Below are 22,143 nucleotides of genomic sequence, written 5' to 3'. Positions count from 1 at the left end.
CAATTGTATTTTTTAGTGGCACAAAATGAGACAACGTGAGACGATTTGTGAAAACATAATGGGTCCAATTCCTTAAAAACAATATGTAAATTATTATCATGTAACAGAATCAAAGATGTGTCTCTCTGCAAATTCATAAATATCTGCATTAAACTATATATGATTTTGTTGTTGTAATAGAATACTAAGAAACCCATCTCACTTTGTTTACTATTCATATCTTATGTCAGAAAAAGGACATTTAGTGTTATTAAATTAGTGAATATCTTTTCTCTTTTGGTAGTATCCATGTTAATTAGTCAACTAATGATTTTTTTAAGTACGAGTTGAGAATTTTGGTGCTAATCAATGAGTGATTTTGATATGGAAGCTAAAAGAAGACAGATCTTATGTTAATCTCGAAAATCCATATTTGACATATTTCAAAAACCAAAGTAAATGTTATAAAATGCATAAACGAATAAAAAACCTTCCTAAAGCTTTTTTTACACCAAACCTTACTAAGTGTAACCAGAAGAAAAGATTCAAGGTCGAGGCGATTTAAGCGCGGCTCCTAGACCAGACTGATGATGGTTCCTATCAGTCAAGTCCAAAGGTAAACCAAGCTCACTGATTCCGACAGACGGTCTTTAAATCCTGAACGTCCCATTGTAACCGGGGATCCAATTTGTCGATCCAACAAGTCTCTCATTTTGGAGTCTGTTTCGAGTTTGGATCTCGTTACTCATCAACGCATCCCAGTGACGACCATTAGGCAAGGGCAGATTTCTAGTCAGTATGTTATTGCCTTGAGATTGATCCATAAGCCTTGGTGCCATACCCAAAGAATCAGTGAATCTACAGTTTTGATGCGAAGACAAAGGGCTCTGCATTACCGCTTGCTGTTGTTGTTGGAGCTTTGCCGCGTTTCCAAACATGTTTGTGTTTCCTTGGAAGTTTGATCTGAAATCTAGGCTTGCATTCTCAAAGCCTTGACCAACGGCCAAAATGGCAGGATCCATGAATTGAACATCCCTCACATTATCAATTGGAAGTGACTGCCGATAATGATTACCATACGCTATTGAATCAGAAAAACGAGAGTTTCCTACAAGTAACGAGAACAAATAGTTAATTTATCTACAGATAGGTGGCAGCAACATATGTGATACATCATAAGATCCCAAGCAACTTTTAAGATATATAAACTACCTGAAAGGCCATCAAAAATCTGATGGTCTCTCCCATTTGAGGAGAAGCCTGGAGGAGGAGGTCGACTTGCAACTGAAAAGCCGGGTGGTGCTGAAACCGGACATCTTGGAACAGCTACAAGACAAAAACAAAGGATTGATTAAGATTACGCAAATGCTCCACAATCCCAATAATATGTAGGTACTACGGCTCCATTACACAAATACTCCAAAACACACCCAAGTCAATATCCCGGAAGTATAATATTTCCATAACCAAGAAACACATCAACTCAAAACAGTGGAAATATATATTCATTTTCAGCATCTAACAGACCAATACGCTTGAACTAGATGTTATGAACATTACTATTGATCGGCACTAGAGTGTTTGAAATCCAAATTTACAACCATCAACTAGAAAGAACCAGTTTGGTGCAGTATAAGTATAAATGAACCTAGAAGGCTAGAAGCTAAAGGTAAGGACAAGAAATCAACACTCACAGTTAGGTTTATAGGATGAGGGCAAAGTGGAGCTTTCCGTGACATAGTCTAGTCCTCTGCGATAACCGGATGAAAGACCATTATACGTCCCAAACATACCCATATTAGGACTCTGTCCTTCTAAAGAATCCTGGTAGAATCCATTGCCACGTGATATCTGGTTATGGACGTTATAAGAATCAAAAGATTGATCCTTTGATTCCTCTTGCCTTGCAAAAGAAAACCGGGACTGATTATCCTCAACTTTACTGGAACTGGCTAGCTGAAGAGACCTGGCCTCTTCGTCACTTTCCCCAAATAGGTTTGCAAAGTTATGAGGTGAAGTTAAGTATTCATCAAGATCTAAAGACATTATATTTGCAATTATCCTGTCATCTATTTCACTCCTAGAGTTTTCTTGCAAGTCGACGAAACTTTTTTCAATTGGCTGTGTGTCCCTTGCCTTGTCTGGAACCAAAATAGAATGGTTAAGACTGCCGTTTAAATGATTGGGCTCCCTATGTGGCATCTCGGTATATCCATGTGAGATGGGTGCTATATTACTTCCTCTGCTGTCAGAATAGGAAGATCCAAACACAGTCCTGGTTTCATCATGCTCACCCTTGTACTGGGATGAACAAGGCTGCATACTATTTGACGGGCGTAGGAAACCATTGGGCTGACAGCTAAGAACTTCTGGATCCTTGAGTCTTTGTCTATTGAACAACGATATATCATCCTCGGCTTCAAGATAATGATCTGTTCTCAATGGTGACATCAAAGAAGTACCTGTATTAACTTCTTCTCTCGAGACACCGACCTCATTTGCGTTAGTTCTACTGGACTTTTGTAATGGCTGAACTTCTCTAGGTTCATCGACACAACGCTGTAAATAATCTTGGGACACCTCTGTATGAGATGACTTTATGGAAGCATGATCAAAATGTGAATTGTCAGATCTTGTTATTCCATGATAGCCATCCACAGCACTATCTGCATCCACTGACACATCATCGCTGCATACACTCTGTATTCTTCTGTTAATCATTTTGTTTCCATTAGACAGCATGGATCTACTAGACTGAGAAGTATGTTCTGGAAAGTCTGTGCAATCTGATGGCTCACTAATAGCTCTAATATTATCCACACTGACAGAGACTACTTCCCTACTATTACTGATCTGGGTCTTATTAGACACGGAGAGCTCAGGAAAATCAGTTTGACCATCCAATAGGCTTGGTGGTTTCAAAGCATTTCCATCTGCAGTACGATTATCCTCTAATGTTGGCTTCTTTAATTCATCACTGCGATGTAACGACATCTGTGTAGGATTTATTGCAACCGCAGATGAGACTGTAGCAGTCTTGTCTTTTAAGGGTTCCCTAGAACTTGGTGTATTTGGTACCGAAGACTGGCTTGAAGAATGCATTCCCCTGAAAACCAGTTACAAGTGTCTGAGAAAAAGGAGGTACACAACTGAAACAAAACACTATCATAAGAATTCAGTGTACCACATGGCTCCAGCAGGAAGAGTAACAGATTGACTGTTGCTGTCATTTGGAGGAGAATTTTTAGCGACACTATGTGCATTCTGCAAAGGAGAAAAGGGCGAAAAAGAAAGAAGCCAAAAGCAGAATATATTATGCATAAACACATCTAGTCCTTCTCATAAAGTATAATTTCAAGAGGCTCCAAGAAGAGCTGGCAACTTACATTCAAAACAACGTTTGGAATTGTTCTTGTGCTAGACTCATTATCAACATAATCATCAACTGGTGGAGGTAACATGCTCCCTGAACGCCGCACATAATGATCCCTCCAACCAGTAATTTCTTGAACCATTCTCCTATTCAAACAGAACGAGAATCAGATAACCACCTAACAAGCACAACATATAGAGCAGAAGAAAGAACTGATGCAAAATCAAATCTCTCCTAGCCTCATGTAAGGATGAAAGTTAAAAAGAAAACTAGATAGTGAACAAGTTCACATCTGCATCCACAAAACATGTGCTAAATGCACTATTAATGTCAATTAAAATATACTTCACTAACAGAGCCCACCATCAGCATCAGAGAAAAACAAGAATTAACCACAATCTATTTCATTTAACTAAAAGGCAAAGCAATATCGGGATTATTGACATAAATTTACCTCATATGCACTGATATGGTCTCATCTTTTGTGAAACTATCCTCTTGGGAACCAATCTCATGCAAATAAAGGCATTCAGAATTGGAGCAAGGCTGCAGAAACAAAAAGGCATCCACGAAACACAATTGGATTTGTATTCAAGTATTTAGAAGGAACTAGTGAGCAAATGCAAGACAATATCTGTTTACCATATTTCTCAACCACGCATGACAATACTTCATGGTTCCAAAACATGCCCTAATGACATCCAAAAAAATATTAGAAATTGTACCACAACCTACAATAACTAATTTTGAAATAAAGGAAACATCACATACTTCAAATTTCTACCATCCAAAATAAATCCATGTACTGAACGGATACATCGAATTGCTTCCTCCTCTTTGGAGTAAGTAATATATCTGGGAAATTTCAATTTTAGAGACAAAAAGAAATGAAAATGTTAGCTCAATGAATTTTGTTAAAAGCAAACATGTCAAACAGACCGCAGAAAGAAAGGGGGTTCCGCTTAGCTATATGGAATCACAAATATTAGTTCATCAAGAACTAGATACAATCAATGGAATGTGTAAGGAAATACGAATACATACACACTGCAAGTATTATTTGGAAATTGTTGGACAGCCCCAGCTGCAGTCCGAGACATTGCTACTTTGACGACTTTCCCATATTGACCAAAGTATTCTCTTCGCTGAAAAAGCTGCATACATAAAAACCCGGATTAATGATATGAAAAAGGTGATCTCTTTTCAAAGCAAATGTAAGTGCCAGAAGATAAGTTAGGCTGTTGAAGTTACATCTTCATCTGCCAGGTCAAAAGGCAAGCTCATAACGTAAACCAGATTTCTCTGGATGACTCTCACACCAGTTAGATCTTTCCTTCCCTCCGAAGGTTTAGTTCTCGCCTTCTGTGACTTTTTCCGGTCATTGTTAAGTTCAGCAACCAACCTAGTGAATTATCAGAACAAAAAAAAGGATAAGTTTTTACACGTTCGACAGAAACAAAAAATTTTTGTTTTCAGCTTCAGATGTACCTTTCACAGCTGACTGTCATCCCAACAATCTTTTCCTTATCATAACGGGTACGACATGCAGGACAGCGACCCTCTGTCTTATCTTTCTCAGCCATCTCTATAATATGATGCCAACACCAAACACATATCTGCACAAAGTATTTAAATAAAAAAGGTAAAAGATTATAGATCACCACAGTAGCACAATGAATGGGTAATGTCAGTCTCAAACATCGATTATAAGAAAAGGTCCATTCACAAGATACTTAAAACAATGTGGGACAACCTATAACACAGTTCGAAATCTGAGACTACACAGCATGGTCCTTTTTAAGCAGAACACAACTCTCTACAGAGGCATGTGTTACTATATATACACCATACAGAATTAACAGAAGCACATATTCTTTTAATGACTCTTTGGTGCTCAAACTCAAAATAATGTGCTATGAAAAAAATCTGTTCATAGCAAATTATTTTTAAACTACCAACCAGAGTAGTTTCAATACCAAATTAATACCCTCAAAGAAACATATCAACTGCCAATGGTTTCAGACTATAAACAAGACCCCAAAACACATTCTGCAACAAACAAGAGAGCCACATTTAAAGGGAAGTGGTTTAATAATAATGTATCAAACCTGATAACCACATTTGCAAGGTTTAAGATGTTGATCAGTCAAGTCCATCTCCTCTGCACATAGAGGACAAGTTTTTTCTCCTTTCTCATTCATCGTTACCTAATCATATTTTAATTAAACAAATTATTAAACAATCATTAGAATCAGAACATAATCCACAATTCTCAATAATAAAAAAAAACACTACCGCAACTAGACATTACTCCTTTTAAACAATGGAGAAACCAGTGAAGACAAATCTCAAACCAAAGTTAACTCTCAAAAACACAAAGGAACAATTTTTATCAGAAAGAAAAACTTTTTCAACTCTCAAAAACCTTAAATTTCGAAAAGATTATCAAGCAATGCAAAAAAACTTTGACCCACTCCAAAATTCCAACAAAGGGCCACGAAAAGGTTCAAGATTCAAGCTTAAAACTCATACGAAAGTAGAAATCTTTAACCTTTAAAGCGAATTTGGTGGAGAAATTGAAGTTCGTACCCTTTGGAATCAACGAACAAAAACCCTAATCCGTACGTTAGGCTTTGAGAAAACGCGGTTTGAAGAATTGGGTGGAGAGATAATGAAGAAGAGAGTAACGGTTTTGGGGAAGGAGAAGAGATTTGCAGAGGGAATTCGAAGGAAGAAGAAGAAGAAGATTTGCGAAGAGACGAGAAAAAAAAAAAAAAAAACTGTGGCTAAACCTTTGTTCTGCCAATGGCTGGTGTTTTTTCAAAGATGTCAAATTCAATTTTTTTTGTCAATTAATATTCTTAAATAATAATTATTATACCTAATTTATTTTTCATGTTCTTTTTTTTTGACGGCAAGTTATTTTTTCATGTTAGAAGTACATTAATCTCATGTGACCAGTTTTTAGGTTTTCTAAAACCTATTTTTCTTATTTTTTTAGATATTCCGGTTTATTTATTTTGTTGACTGGATAAATATTGATATTGAATATTGATTAGTCGTGTGTGGTTAAAAGTTAAAAGGTAAAATACTTTAGTCCGGTTTATTAATTTAATCTCAAACACTTAGTCCGGTTTATTAACTGTTTTTGGTTTATTAGTTAAAACACAAACACTTAGTTAGTCCGGTTAAACACATACACTTTATGTGGAGAGTTGTGTCTAGATGACTCGACCTGTTGTGGTGTGACATGGCCGGTGAGTAGGTAGTTGTTGCGGCGATGAATTCATATCGTGAAACCAATTATTTTCGGAAAAAATCACTTAAATTTAGAGTTTAGGTTTAATTCTACTTGATCTACTAAAGATTTAATAATCAACTTCGGATTTAATCAAAATTAAAATATGTAAAATCGATTTACCTGTTTATCATATATCTATATCGGTCTAGTTTCGTTAGAAATCTTTTATCCCACAACTTAAAATTATGATCAAAATTTTTAATTTTTAGTCTAGAATTTTCGGTCTACACTTTCATATTCGGACCATAAACATTCCACTGAAAACCAATCCACACATACTCACAATCAAACATTTAATTTACAAGTTTGTTCTAAAATCAATTAAAATTTACGTTTCATTTTTGGATCGATATTGTATAACTATCCTACCATATTCGATCCTTATTTGGAAGCTCGGAAATGACATTGCGGCTAGGCTTGGCAACAAGGTGAATGTCCCTTTAGTCATTTTAGTTGTCTTTACAACAAAAATTTGACCATCAATAGAATCCCGTATACCGTTGAACTAACTAACAAAACTAAACAAACAAAGTTGAAGCACAACTAGGCCGAGTATGTGGCATACTGGTAATTCGGGAATAAAAAAGAACAACCTACAAATATTAAAGAAATATCGCAAGCACAACAATTTTCTGATCAAGTTCAGGATATATGAGCTCGATATCCTTCGGAATGTTAGATTAATGCGGAAACGTCCGAATGATTTGGGTGTGTCTACTCAAATTTCTTGCTCTTGAAAGTGGAAAGTAACGCTCCAGTTCTGAGAAGGTGGGTTATATCTCAAATCATTCAAGCATTTATGAGTTATTTAATTGCATTTAGGTTATGATCACTTCTTTACCGTTGCGCCAATAGATTCTATAATGATATACTTTATATTATCATATGATGAATTTAATGTCAATTCTCGAATAATAAGATAATTGACTTTTCATCGGTTATTCAAAGAAATGAAGTTCTTATTTTTCTTATGACTTCTGTATATAGTGATCTGGTTACACAATATATAGAACAAATTTGGAAGAAAATATAGAAAATATCTAAATATTTAGCTTATAGAACACCTTTAAGAAAATGTGATGATTTTTAAGAGGTTTCTAGAAAAACTCTAGGAATGTAACATTGTAACCTACCTAGTACAACTATAAAATAACGTTTGGGAGTTAATCCTTGTAATTTTAAAGGATTGGTGTTTTTATATTTCAATAACCAAAGACCTGTAATGATTAAAAGATTAAACTAGTCTCTTCCCACCACTTAGACTTACCGCAATTCGATTGGTGAACTAAATAAATATTTGAATAAAAATATGAGTTTTATTGATACCAAAGCAATTAAGGGAAACAAAACAACACCATATACAAGAATCAAAGAGTCAAGGAAAGTTTGGAATACCAAGAAAGAGATGCGGTTATTATGAATTTACAAAAATCACTCCAAAAACAAAATACACTATGTACACATACTATAGAATAAAGAGGAGTCTGATGCAAAACCAAGTGACAAGGAAGCAAGCTAACAGTGTTAAGATGATAACACTTACAAGAAAGAGATGCGGTTTAACGTTCATGTCAAACAACAATGGCTTAGAAACATATATATGAGCGAGGTACTTGGACAAGAGGGACTTACTAAATGCATTTTTGTAGTCACACACGTTCCCGCAGAGCTAGATAGTTTAGTCATTTCTTTATGGGTTTTGTAGGAAGAAGATAAGAAACGAAGTCTTGTGGCTTCGTCTTCCCATTTAACTCTTTCTATCCATTCCTCCTCTCCGTAATTTATGACAAGATCTTCACCTACAACACCACTTTTAGAGTCGAATGGAAGCCTTCTAAGTTTTCGACACTTTTGTACTTTGATTCTCTTAAGAGATGGAAAAGGTAGAGGACTCCAGTAGATGCTTTTTAACGTAGGTAAATCAATCAAGGAGAGAGATTCCAGTTTTTGAAAAGGAATAATATTACCTTGCTCTTCTCTAGCTTGATCAGCTTTCTCTTTGCTTATTATATCCTCTAGTTCATTTATCGAACCAACCGTCAGATCAATAAGGTTTGGTGCAAACAACAACCACGTCAAATCCCTTAGACCCGAACACTCTCGTATCCATATATATGAGAGGTTAGAGAAGCATGAACTTGTTGGACTTTTGTTCCATGATGGTGACTTCTCTATCTTTATCTCCAACATGTCACACTTCCATATGGCGAGACTATTCAGATTATCCATGACTGGAAAAGATAATATCTTGAATGTTTTTTCCTCAAGGTTCTTTATAGATACCTTTTGAATGCATTTCACCAACTTGTGAGCAGAGAACAGTTTCTTCAAACCCAAACTTGATGGTATTGTTAGGGTAAGAGTTTCTAGATATTCCAAGAGTTGCAGCTCCTCTATTAAGCTGTTATCTACCAATACCGTGGAATTTCGTAGTTTCAATAATCTCAAACTCGACAAATTCGATATCCCGTAAATACTCTCAAGTCTCCACATGGATTCCATATTTAGATGTAATAGTTTTTTCAACTTTTGTATTCCAACTGACAGTCGATCTATACTTGTGTATGACAAGTCAAGAAACTGCAAGGAGACCAACTCTGATATTTCTTCTGGCAATTCTTCGAGGCGGTAGTTCATTGACAGATCCAAGACTACTAGCATTGGCATAGACATAAAAAATTCACCTGAAATATTTTCCAACTTGTAGTTTGTTTTGAGAAGGAGAGTTGTAAGTTGAGGACAATCGGGGTTGCCAGATATCATTTTGATGTTAGTACGCATCAACGACATACTTCTCACAGTACTCCAATCTTTAGCTTTGGGTACTTTGCGTAACTTAGCTCCACCTTGTACAATACATCTCTCCTTGTGATTTCCAAGATAGCCATTTCACGGACCACATCATGCATTTTCACATATGATTTAGTCTTTGCATCCTCCAACAATAAACCTGCACGTAAAAGGGTACCAAGTATCTCATAACCTTGGTTTAGAGCTCTTTCTCTACCATCTTTCCCATCAACAAAACCCTCGCATATCCAATACTCTATCAATTCTTCTTTACGTATTTTGTGATCTTCAGGAAATAGAACACAATATTGGAAGCACGACTTAACATGTTCTCCTTTCAAAATGTCGTAGCTATACTTAAGAATGTTGAACCCGAACCCCCCCAGGGTTGGTAACATCATGTAAAAGATGGGAAAAAGCTCTCATAAGACAAACACAAAGATGGGTTGAATAGATCGTATAAATTTGTGGAGAAAATAATATAGATTCCGTTATAGCTGGACTCGAGAGACGAGCTGCCTACGTACCCGAAGTGGGATCAAGCCAAAACGTAGTTCGATTACAACAAAAAGAATGTATTTCGTCATTATTAGGAATGACATTCGTCATTATTAGGAATGACATTGTTTGTGCCTAAATAATGGTGAGAAATGTAGAGGATGAATCTTGTGTAGAAGAATATGGGTCCCCCTTTCTTGGAGTCTTCACTTCTCTTTTATAGCCTCTTCCTTCCTTCTAGGGTGTCTTTACTTGGCCATTAATTTCAGAATTAACTCCACAAAATAACTCCAATTTTTGGCAATTAACTCCTAATCTTAAACTAGATTTGAACCCGCGATACACCGCGGGGCTTCTAGGGTGTCTTTACTTGGCCATTAATTTCAGAATTAACTCCACAAAATAACTCCAATTTTTGGCAATTAACTCCTAATCTTAAACTAGATTTGAACCCGCGATACACCGCGGGGCTATAATTTTTTTAAAAAAATCTAAATATAATTAGTTTTGTTTATTAATAGAGAGTATATAATATAATATTTTGACCTATTTTATAAATGTACCATCCATATATCTATATTAATAATTTTGAGTATATTAATTGTGTTTTAGGTTTAAATGGTATATCTATATATACACTTAAACGACATTTGGCTTTCTTCTTCTTCTTACCTCAGTTTAGGAGAAAGATTTTTCTTGCGGTACACCGCGGAGCTATTTTTTTAAAAAAAATTTCTCCTTAAACTTCTAAATCTAGATTTTATCCCGTGGTACACCGCGGATCAATTTTTTTATAACTAAAAAATTATTTTGCAAAATTTTAAGTTGTATTTGTTTTGTTAATATTGTTTATTTTGTTTAGTGTTTCTGATTTTATAATTAAATTTTGATTTTTAATTCTAGGATTTCATCCATAATATATTGTTTAATATTAATATTGATCTAAACCCGTTGCACCATATAACCCCGTCCCGTAAAATTAAACATCATTTGTTATTTTTTTTGAATAATATTTTTATCCACTACGGGTTGCAGGTTCATGCGGATAAGCCCGTAGAGAGTTGCGGGTTTGCGGATCGACCCACCAAAAGAGAAGCTATCTTTTGAAACCCTTTGTTTTGTTTAGAGGTTTTAAGAAAATATCCCTAAAAAATAATTTTTATTATATGAAAAAAAGAAGTAGAAGAAATTGTAGTATCAACATTCCCGATTTTTACATCACTCGTTACAATTAATTTTTTTTTTGCAGATAAAAATCAGAAGTTAACTAAGTCGAGATTTTTAAAAAGATTGTGTAGAAATTTTTGGTAAATTGTTGAGAACATATTTGATTTCAGAATCTTTACTTAAATAGATAAGGAAAGATTTTGTAGAGACTTTTGCTAAATATATGAGAAATGAATTTCAATTAAAAATCTTTACTTAAATAAAATAAATCTAAATAATTAATGCTAGTGACATGTCATTGTAAATATTTCTCAACTTCAGGATTTATTTGCTAATTATGATCCAAAAATGTATATATAGATGACAAACTTTATTCCTTTGACTTAATTCATGAATTTAATCACAAATTAATGTCAAAATTTGACCACCCCCTTTTGCAAGATAGGGCTCCTTGGATTTTGTAAAGTGATGGTTCTCCAACATGTAAAATGGACCCCTTGCGGGATCCGGTACCAACAAAGAACAGGGAGAATATACTCTTCCATTCTTGAAAATTCTCTAGCATATGAGGTCAAAACGTGTTGTAATTCTCACGATCTCTCTATATTTTACTCTTTCTTTCTCATTTGTGTTCACTTGTTCTAGAGAGAAAACAAGAACACATTTACTTTAATCTTCTACATTGATAATTGCTTAGATACTTTTCTTACAAGACACACACACATACATATAGTGGTTTTTTCTCCACTTGCTACATTACACTCACTTAGACTCGAGACCATACTTCTAGTCATCATTACCCTAAGACTAGAACCAAGCTTACAAGCAAAGAACTACTAAACCTTACACAACAACAACTCCACTCTACTCTAGCTAAAATCATAAGCAAACTCCAACAACTATTAGTTGGACAAGCTAACAACAACACTAACACATGTTTGGGCCTAACTAAACAATTAGCCCAATCCCTTTTAGTATTACAAAACAACAAATCCAACTTCTTCTACCTTGTTGACTTGTTCTATTGTTGTCGTTGACCTCTTTCACGACAACTTCTCTTCTTCGCTAGCTTCTTCTCTTTGCTCTGTTCTTCTTCTTCTTCTCACTAAAGCTTTCTCCTTTGTTGCAGGTTTAATCAAGAACTCAATCTCAACAAAACGTCGATTGCGTGTTTCCATTCATATACAGAGGTTTTACATGACATGGTCTCACCAATGACATTGAGTGCTAACGGTAGGCCATGACATTTTTTAGCAATTTTTCTTGCTAGCATAGAAATGTCTGGATGACTCAATAATGTTTTTTGTCCGACTTTTCGTTGAAACAATTCCCATGCATCATTCTCTGCCAGATACTGAACTTCCATAGGATCATAAACTCCCATGTGTCCACATATTTCTCTAGACCGAGTGGTAAATACTACTTTGCATCCATTTTCCCTTCTCGGAAATGGGACTCCTATCTCTGTTATATCCACTTTCTTCCACACGTCGTCCAATAATAACAAGAATCTCCTTTTCCTTAAGAAAGTGTGTATCTAGATTGTTTTACAGTCCCACTCCTCATTACAAATAGCTAGTTTTTCAGCAATGTCTTCTTGAATCTTTTCTATATGTACATCTCTAGACACGTCAACCCAAATCACAAGGTCAAAGATCTGCCTTTCTTCATATAACTTATCATAGATTTGTGCGAGAAGAGCTGTTTTTCCCACTCCTCCCATATCATACATACCCATAATCCATGTTTCATCATCCATGAGGGTTTTCCTTGCACTTTCCATCATTATCTTCTGAGCAACAAGCGTCCGAGGTAGAGGCCTTTCCTCAACCATAACTCTTCTCAATGGCGTAGCCTCTACCTCAAAAACTCCCATCAGATTTGAGATTATTGACCTCTTTCCACATCAAGAAATTAAACCTTTTGACCGTAAATATAACTCTTCTTCAAATTCTTGGAACCAACACCACGAAAACACAACCACTCAAGTTCCACGACACTGGTACTAATTAGATCATTAAAGCTGTTTTCGATGACATCAACTCTATTGAGCCATACCTGAACTTGTTGAAGCCTTTGTTGACCTTTATCCTCCACAATATGCACCCTTGTCAACATGCCTTTATCCTCCACCTTGCCTGTAGGTCTTCCATGGTTTTCTTTAGAGCCGCGAGATTATCCTCGAGAGTCGAGATTATAAATGTGATTGCCTTTACCGCAAAAGCACCCACATACTTGGTTTAACACCTGATCACACGATATATTGAGGGCTATACAATTCCCCATCGTTCCCAAATAAACCAAGTTGAGAGAGATTTCCCAATACAAGTATACAACCAAGAAAGTTCACTCTCTCCTGTTTTTGAAGTCAATGCATGAAATTTGCTCAACTTGGATATAAGACGCTATCTTGCTAGCTAAAATATTTCGATAACCACAATTAGCAAGCCTCTTTGCTTTACTAATAAATAAATAAAGATCGCAATTACCATCTGACATTTTGGTTTATTTCTGGTTTTCAATTGGGATTTAATACGGTTTGATTAGTTTGTGAACTCAAACAAAAGTTAATATGGTTTAGTTAAATGCAGGATTGAAAGCTCTGTCTTGAGCAATGAAATGTCTGCTCGACCAGCCAATAATTTGTGCAATTTTTAGGACGAAATGTTAGGATCGTCTGAAGATGACACAACCTCACCATCAAAAGCTTACCATTTTGTGAGAGAAATACATATTCATCATTACCATTACAATTCCAATGTTAAAAGGTTATGTATAGTTTATAAAACGGGTAAATGATAGCCAAGTAGCCAACATAAGGTTCCATTTATATCTCAAACCTCCAAAAATCCATGACAGGGGATGTATGTATGTTTAAAAAAAAAAGAAAGAAAAAAACCTCAAAACCTCCAAAAAGAGATCTAAATTGTCCACTTCTGACATTAACTACTACGGCATAACAAATTACCAATTTGAAAGATTCGGTTAAAAAGATTCAAAAAAAAAAAGACAAAGCAGAGGAGTTACCGTATAATGAGTTTTGGGGGTTTGGAAAAAAAGCCAATTTTCTTCTATATATATTTTTGGGGGAGATTTGGGAAAGTGGGATGTGCAAATGGCTGAGGATTTTACGGTTTTTATTCATCGTCATCTGAGATTAAAGCGAAAGAGAATGGCTTGAACTTGTAACCATCTCCATTGAAGAACTTCCCCATGAATTCTACCCAGTGAAGACGCAGAGCATGGAGAAATGCACTTAGTGTTTCCATCATCAGAAGTATGAATGCTGTTGCAAACGCAAACACCGCTACTCCAATTAACCGGATCAAAATGTTTTCATACCTGTTTACAAGAGAAAAATTGTATCAATAAAAGTGAGATATTAAGTTTAAACATGTAATTTAAACTAATACTCACCCCCAGGCAAGAATAAGAACTTTCTCATAGAAGACTGTCGACAATTCCGAATGAGCCAAACTGTAAGACCAAATTAAAATTCATAAGACCATATTGGAAACAAGTGAGAAGGATTTATGGAACCTTTTGTAAAAAGCGGAAACGTTGGTAATTTACCTAAGAGCCCAAAGACGAAGGTAAGATGCTGTGTTAGAAACTGAACCTAGAACAAATTCTATGGAGTGAATCAATTGATGTACAAAAATCTCGCTGAAGTTAAACTCTTCTTCGTGATGGCCTCCTCCTCTAGCGGAGTCTGGTTCTACGTCGAGATCCACCTCAGAAGTACCAAGAACCCCGTAAGTGCGACCTTGAAACCTCTGGAAAAAATATGTCATCACTTTGATAAGCCCCGTGCCCAAAATGAACTGTAAATAAAACAGTTGCTGTGAAAGCCTTACCTCCATGTGAATTTTCCTGAGGGCAAAAGGTTTTGGAAAAAGCATCCATGGGACAGCGATGAATGCCAGAAGCAATAACATAATCTGCGGATTATTGTATCTTGTGTGAGTGTCAAGTGGAGTAGGACGGAAAAATAAACCAATGTAGCTTTGGATAAAAAAAGAGAGAAGGAAAACGTGCCTGAAGCGAACGCTGGCCCCAGAACAACTCATTTTCTCCAAGTTCTTCGGTGGGACTCAGAAACATGTAGATCATTACATGATACAAGTCTGCTTGAGATCCAGTGCACCACTTGATGATGATGAGCAGTGAAAGATAACCGAAGAGGCTGTTCAGAAATATCATCTGAGGTATAAACTGATACCTGATGACACATTACAAAGAAGCCATCCCGGTGGTTTTAAAAACATGAAAGAAGTCAGAAGGTTTGGAAGATAAAGTAACAAATAAGCCAAACCTTATGTCCAATGAAGAGCCAAAAAAGCGAGCATTAAAGAAACTTAATATTAGTCCCAGATTCATCTGAGCAATTCCCAGCAGAATAGACATCTTCATCTTAAGAGAGTTTAGGTAAGGCAGTTCTGTACGACTTCCACGCCAACTAGGATCAACGCCAAAAGGGTATGGATCACGGTACTTGACTAAACCAACCGTGTAAGCATCACTGGAAAAAAAGTAATATGCGTATCAGCAACAGATAGAATAATAATAATAATAAAGAAAGATACGACTCCTTACTAAAGACATCAGAGATTCAAACAAAATACATACCTACAAGTAGTATCTCTGCATTTGTAAGCTGAACCACCAAAGATATGGAAAGGAACAGAGAAGAACTCATTGTAGATAAGCCCACAATATATTGAAAAAAGTGCCATTAGTAGGATTACATAGCGGCCTCCAAAAAGCATCTCCATAAAGCTTCCAAGTTTCTGGTAAAGATAAGACACAGAAAAGTCATACCACATAGGTTGAAATTTTACATAGGGTCAATGATATTCACACCACAACAGTTCTTTTTTAACCCTCATGTTAACCTATATCCTACAATGAAAAGATGAACTAAGTGCAATTGCTGTATATTCTATACCGACTCTAAATAATTACAATTCACCATCTTTCATTTGGAAAATAAAAATCCTCTAAGAGCACAGGAAATTGCATCACAAGCTGAGAGCACGAGAATGTAACATAACTATTGCTGCAGCTCACTTCAAAACTGAAGGTACAAAATATATATTAGCCACAAAACAAAACTCTATGTTATGGTGTTATCTCAAAGCCAGTATTGAAACTGGTTTCTCGTTCAACTAATACAAAAACATGTACCATACCTGCGTACTCAGCTTTCTTTCACGAGCAAGAAGATACAACGCTCCTAGCAACAAGCATAGACCATGACCCCAATCACCAAACATAACAGCAAACAAAAAGGGATATGTGACAACTGAATACACTGCAGGGTTTGCCTCTTGATATCTCGCAACACTGCCAGGTAAGCATCAAGTCAAACACACAATGGAATGGTGATCAGCGGAAATAAATTGGCATATGCAATCAACAAATAATTTGATTAAGAAGATTTGAAATGAAGAAAGTTAAGCTTTGATAGAAAGCAGCCAGTTATTCTAAAATCATGTATGTATGATGAAGGAAACACAGGAACAAAAACTTGCATCTTAATGATGAGGTAATGGTCAAAAGTGGAACTAACCCGTAAGCATCAATAATCTCCTGGAAGGCATTTGTAAGTTTGTTCGTTCTGAAATAGGTGGGAGGTGATTCTACTGCTTGCATTACATGAAATATAACGCCCACCTGTGAATTGCTGTCGAAAGTGGCTCGCTGCAGGACCTCATGAATCTGCACATAAGTTGTTGATGAATTGCACTTGCAACGAAATGATAGTCGAGTGTGTAAAAGTGTAACAACGTTGTAGTATACCTGGGTCTTAGCAAATGTGGGGCACCAACCTTCGCCAACAAGGCATTTCTTGGTTACATCAAAATTTAGCATATTCAGAGTATCATAAACTGCTTTTTCTCTCCGAACCTACCAGTGAAAGGCCAGCTAAAATCATGGATGTACCATACTGTATGGACCATAAATCCCACATATACTTCATATAATTAAAGAAAAAAAAACTAATTGCAGATGTTATTTCTTACCGTGGTCATCCAGTTAGTCAAGCTATAGCCAACAGAATTAAGGGCATTATTCCGATGGCGAGTTCCAGCATCTAATGTGGCTTCCAGATCAGAGAGTCGGGATAAAACCTACACACCAGATACATTGATAATTTAGGAACACCATAGTGTGATGCACACAGTGTGACAAAGAAATAAACAGTCACATATGATTGGATACAAAAGTCAGTAACAAATCATATGAACGAGATGAAATCAACTTGCAAAAATCGCTTTACAAAAACATTGTATAGAAATATCTTCAAATAGCTCTATCTAAATAAGAACACGTTTTGGAATGTTCAACTTACTTCTCTAGTAAGCTGCCTCTGCTTTGTTGTATCCTCAGGGACAGGATAGCAATTTGCACCAAATGCTTCACATATTTTCAATATTTTTGTCCTCGCTTGCTCCCCAGAAAAGAATACCACAAATACAACTTTCTCCACCTACGAGCACAAAACCAGTTAGTAAATAAGCATCTCACTGAATTAACATATGATCACTGAGATAAGAGATTATGCTGACCATTTCTGATGTTGAAGGATCCATGATTTCCTCATCAGAGGTTGTTTGGTTGAAAAGCATATTGCCTCTTGTTGCACGAAACAACATTCTTTCAAACCTAAGAAGTTTGTCTTTGTTGATGATTCCACTAATAAATCTCAATCCTGATTGATTAGAGGGTCCAGGATTCATTTCCTGTGAATAAAGTGACTGTTTTCTTAGTAAAGATAATAATGAGATTCCAGGTAACAACAGTAAAATGGAAACTTTGACATGCAATCACCTGCTCAAGTAAAGAGGCAGTCTCAATAAAACCGTTATTAGAGTAGGTGCTTTCATGTAGTTCTGTTTCATCTCCAATTGCATGAGCATTACTTGAGACAAGGAAACCACTTGCCTGTAAAAAAAAAAGTAAAAAGAGCAATATATGAGAAGTTAAGCATAAAGAGAGGAAGTTAGATGAAAACTGAACAACAGCTACTGCGCTATATAACCTTGTCAATTACTAGATATAGATCTGAGACGAAGGCAAATACACATACCTTCTCAAGAACTATCTTGAATTCAAGAAGTTCGTTATATGTCTGCCGAAGCTTTTCACTGTTTGAATTCATTTCAAGTACTTCATGCTCGTGATCAGCAAGTTGTCTCTGCCAGAGAAAGCAATTGACGATGCAAGAAAAAAGTACAAGTGTCATAAAAAAGCAAGTCATCCCACAACAAAAGATGGATTGAAATAGAGACTTCTCAGCCAAAACAGAGTTATAAAATTGAATTCTGACCTCTAAATCTCCAAGTTCAATATCTGGTTCTATTTCATGGCGTGGTGAACATCTTAGACCAGCTTTATCAATTTGATCTTTAAAAAATCGCAGCTTTCTTGACATCTCACCACATCGTTTTACCTGTTAAAAGCCCCCAAGAATTTGCATAAGCAAAAAAGCTCTGTGCCTGAGAAAGTTTTCACCACATACCGCTTGATATCGAAAATAAATGTGGTTAATAAGCATTTGTACATGTCAAAGTTGTATTTTGGAAAACATATTTTCAGTGCAGCAATTAAGTAAATACCCAGACCAGCCCATATATATCCACTCCAAATCTCTAAGCTACATCAAACTCCTAGAAATTTCAAACCAAAGTGCACAAGAAACGCTAGGACTATATGGAATATAAAACGTATGACTAAGGAACCAATAATTTCAATGCATGTCCAGTTTCTCATTGTGGGTAATCATGGCCTCGTAAACAAGTTCTACCTGCGTGGGAGTTAATGTAATACAAACTAGAAAAGAAATCTCGATTATACTTCAAAAATAAATGAATTCTTAATAAGAAATCATGTAGAATTTTTTAAAACAAAGTAAAAGAACCACATCAAAAATATTGGTGACACTCAGAGATAAATTCTTCACGAAGATATACTCCAACAATCACCATATTTCTACAAATTTTGTACTGAGCCTAATATATACACACACACACATCTATATCAAGCCATATTGTCCCACCACATCAATATAGTAAAAACTATCTGCACTGAATCACATACAAGTATACAACAGAGCTCGAATATAGTAGAATTACAGAGAACATGGAGTTGATACCTGATTAGCAAATGTCCGTTGAAATGGACTTTTATCAGCATTTAACTGTTAAGGAAACAGAGATAGAGTGTGTCAGATTTTTCGATTATACAACATCTCATATTCTCAGTCATAAGCTAATCTAAAACCTAATTTCCAACACCAATTGAGATCCATTAACGCTAAATCCAACCAATTTCAATCCAGTTCCACAAAACATCAACAATTTCGAAAGATCATCACTACCATGTCCACTCGTGGTCGAAGTAACACATCAATCGAGACGGATCAACATTGTGAGATTAAACATCTCGCTTCTCACTGAATTCTAATCAACCTTAACCGATAAATTACGAACAGATTCGATAGATTCGTAAAGAGAAGAAGACGGATCTGAGTTTAAACACACTCACGTCGCGAAACTGCAAGAGTCCGAGTTCGCCGAGATAAGTGATGGAACGATGAGCGGATTCAACAGGGATGATAAGCTGAACAAGCGTCATCTTCTCCGAACGCATCAGATCCATCTGCGGCAACTTATCTAAGAACTCCTCCATTTTTCTTCTTCTTCCTTGGTCTCGCTTCACTCTCTCGAGAAAGAGAATTTAGAATGGAGAAAAATTGAGAAAGATTCTCCGATCAGATCTGAAATTTTGTCTCTCCGTCGAAGGATCTTAGAAGCGGAGTTCAGTTTTTGTTCCCGTCGACAACTGCCATGAGAAAACGAGGATTTTGCATCTCCAATTAAAAAAAAAAAAAACTAAAGACTAAAACACTTTTCTTCGGGTAAAGTCTGGTGGAAATTCATTTTCATTGGTTGGAAAACAATTATAAACACAAAACAAATGTTGCAAACATAATCATAACAATTAAACGTTTTAGGATTAGAGTTAAAAAAAAAAAAAATTACATACAGGATTTAAAAACTCTATCCATAAAACTGGTTCAATATAGATATTATTAATTTTTATAAATTAATACTCAATAAAATAATATTTCGATAAATAAATATAGTTCTTCGGTTCCAAGTTAGTCTTTAAGTCAATTAATATACGATAAAAAGGTGATAAGAAGCAGCTAGACATCCATCAAAATTGCTATAATCCTTTTTGGTGTAGGACGGTTAAGATGACTAGTATGTAGAAATAGCAGCAAATGCAGATCGTTGGGACGTAGAAGCTCGTAATTGATTTTAGGGATCGACCAACGCCGTAAAGAACGCCAAAGCAGTGACCAGGAAGCCCGATTTGAGAAAGATGAGAATGTTTTGGAATCTGCGAAGGTGACTGCGGTTGTGCGGCTGATTCAGTAGCTCCTTTCGATTAGGTATATGGTAGCGATGCTTAGGATAAATAGAATTTTTTTCTCCATATTCATAAAAATTTTCATTCCGGATGATGTAGTTAAAATGGTGAGAAGCCCCAAAGAACTAGCTCCAAGGTTAGCGAAAAATATTCCATAGTAGACGAACCATCCATCGATTTGTGAGGGTACAGGAGGCATTGAAGAATCAAAAATAAAAATTTGAATAAGTCGCGTGCTAACTAACCGTCGTCGTCGTAGAATCTGAAGTTATTTAGAGAGTGACGAAGAAGAAAGCTCACTTAGTTATGCTACGATTGCCAATATCTTTTGCCAGTTAGAGAAAGAGGAGAAGAGAGCAGCTCCCATGTTTTCCAATGATTATAACTTAGTGAGAAATTAAATATTTAATCTCACAATTTAGAGAAGTGAGTAAGTGACTTAATCTTGATATTGTGGGTTCGATTTTTTCACTTATTATCTCATCAATACTCTCAACTCCGAAATGAACTTTGTTCTTTTGGCTTAAGAACATAAAGCTTGTATGAAGTTAGCTCATATCTTCCCAAGCGGCATCGTCTCTCGACAATCCTTCTCATAGACTTGCCATTTTTGTACTTGAACTTGTTATTGTCGTATTAAATCGGGCGACATCTCATGGTATCAAAACATCTTTTGGTTGTTGATTTCATATATTAATATATTAAAAAAATACTGAACTTGTGAAGTAGATAAATACTTCCTCTGTATCCAAAAGATGATTTTATGAGGTTTTATTATTGTATCAAAATATTGATTTTCTATGGTATATTTATTGCATTTTGTTTTTCAAAATCAATTAATTAATTAATGTTTTTACTTTTATAATAAATAATTAATATTGAAAAAAATAAGCGGAGTAAAAAGCAATTTAAGATTAACTTTTAAAAGATTAATACAAAAGTATTTAATTAAAATGTATCATTTATTATTTTCTTAATTTTGGTGAAAATATGAGAAAATCATTAGATCTGATACAGATCGAGTATAAAGTTGGAGAAAATTGATACATAATATATATATATATATATATAATTTTTGTTTTAATTTTTTCTGTTAACTATTAAAGTATTAATTAATTAATTAAAAGGGTTTACAAATTTTTACATGAGATATATATTTCATATAGATAATTTTACAGAAGTAAAGTCTAATGCTTCATCCAATTAATCTCTAATACTTTGGGGATAATTCAGCTTGAACAATGTAAAACTATATTGTACAAGACTATATGGATAAGAAACCATATGATTAACGAGACAAAAGATTTGATAAAATAAAGGAGACAAAAGATTTGATATATATATAAAGATTCATGTAGATCCACACCTAAATTTCCGGAGCTATGTTAAACTCACCTCGTCTTTAATCTTTTAGGTTTGGACTCAATCCCCTATATATTAGAACTTTAGAAGAAGCCCTAATCAAGTCTCAACAATGAAGTTTTACGGCCAAAAGAAAAAAAAAGTCTCAACAGAGAAGAAACAAACAAAACAAAACAAAAACTCAGATGCGGAAGTGGAAGTGGAAGTGGAAGACACTAAATACCCTTGTTTA

General features: G+C 35.4%; 3 protein-coding genes across 4 annotated transcripts; all 3 read right to left on the bottom strand.

Moving 5' to 3' along the window:
* Positions 1 to 371: 371 nt before the first annotated feature.
* Positions 372 to 6,173, bottom strand: LOC9315230. Of its 2 annotated transcripts, none has more exons than XM_002879117.2 (13): positions 5,904 to 6,173; positions 5,461 to 5,559; positions 4,841 to 4,968; positions 4,604 to 4,754; positions 4,397 to 4,506; positions 4,124 to 4,207; positions 3,995 to 4,043; positions 3,807 to 3,898; positions 3,366 to 3,498; positions 3,164 to 3,243; positions 1,674 to 3,085; positions 1,192 to 1,305; positions 372 to 1,087 (listed from the first exon to the last, which is right to left on the bottom strand). In XM_002879117.2, the coding sequence occupies exons 2-13, from the start codon at positions 5,551 to 5,553 to the stop codon at positions 630 to 632; spliced, it is 2,904 nt and encodes a 967-aa protein (XP_002879163.1). In that variant the 5' UTR covers positions 5,554 to 5,559; positions 5,904 to 6,173; the 3' UTR covers positions 372 to 629. The 2 variants fall into 2 exon arrangements, with proteins under 2 accessions (XP_002879163.1, XP_020883993.1); XM_021028334.1 differs by having other exon boundaries at positions 5,942 to 6,171.
* A 704-nt stretch (positions 6,174 to 6,877) lies between these two features.
* On the bottom strand, positions 6,878 to 13,792 carry LOC110229269 (putative disease resistance protein At4g10780). Its single transcript, XM_021029033.1, is given in 7 exon segments — positions 6,878 to 6,910; positions 8,286 to 9,535; positions 9,538 to 9,862; positions 11,932 to 11,981; positions 12,252 to 12,984; positions 12,986 to 13,024; positions 13,026 to 13,792. Coding segments are annotated over 7 exon segments (2,631 nt in total). The 5' UTR covers positions 13,227 to 13,792.
* A 90-nt stretch (positions 13,793 to 13,882) lies between these two features.
* On the bottom strand, positions 13,883 to 20,024 carry LOC9315228 (V-type proton ATPase subunit a1). Its single transcript, XM_002879115.2, has 18 exons — positions 19,659 to 20,024; positions 19,267 to 19,311; positions 18,442 to 18,564; positions 18,202 to 18,309; positions 17,943 to 18,056; positions 17,681 to 17,854; positions 17,464 to 17,601; positions 17,135 to 17,242; positions 16,911 to 17,018; positions 16,681 to 16,829; positions 16,301 to 16,454; positions 15,738 to 15,898; positions 15,424 to 15,630; positions 15,147 to 15,330; positions 14,966 to 15,049; positions 14,682 to 14,884; positions 14,526 to 14,585; positions 13,883 to 14,450 (listed from the first exon to the last, which is right to left on the bottom strand). The coding sequence occupies exons 1-18, from the start codon at positions 19,800 to 19,802 to the stop codon at positions 14,246 to 14,248; spliced, it is 2,469 nt and encodes an 822-aa protein (XP_002879161.1). The 5' UTR covers positions 19,803 to 20,024; the 3' UTR covers positions 13,883 to 14,245.
* Positions 20,025 to 22,143: the final 2,119 nt, after the last annotated feature.

Source organism: Arabidopsis lyrata (genome assembly GCF_000004255.2).
Source record: "Arabidopsis lyrata subsp. lyrata unplaced genomic scaffold ARALYscaffold_4, whole genome shotgun sequence".
Taxonomy (NCBI): Eukaryota; Viridiplantae; Streptophyta; class Magnoliopsida; order Brassicales; family Brassicaceae; genus Arabidopsis; species Arabidopsis lyrata.
The sequence above is the reverse complement of the archived record's forward strand: the minus strand, read 5'-3'. Positions and strand labels throughout refer to the sequence as shown.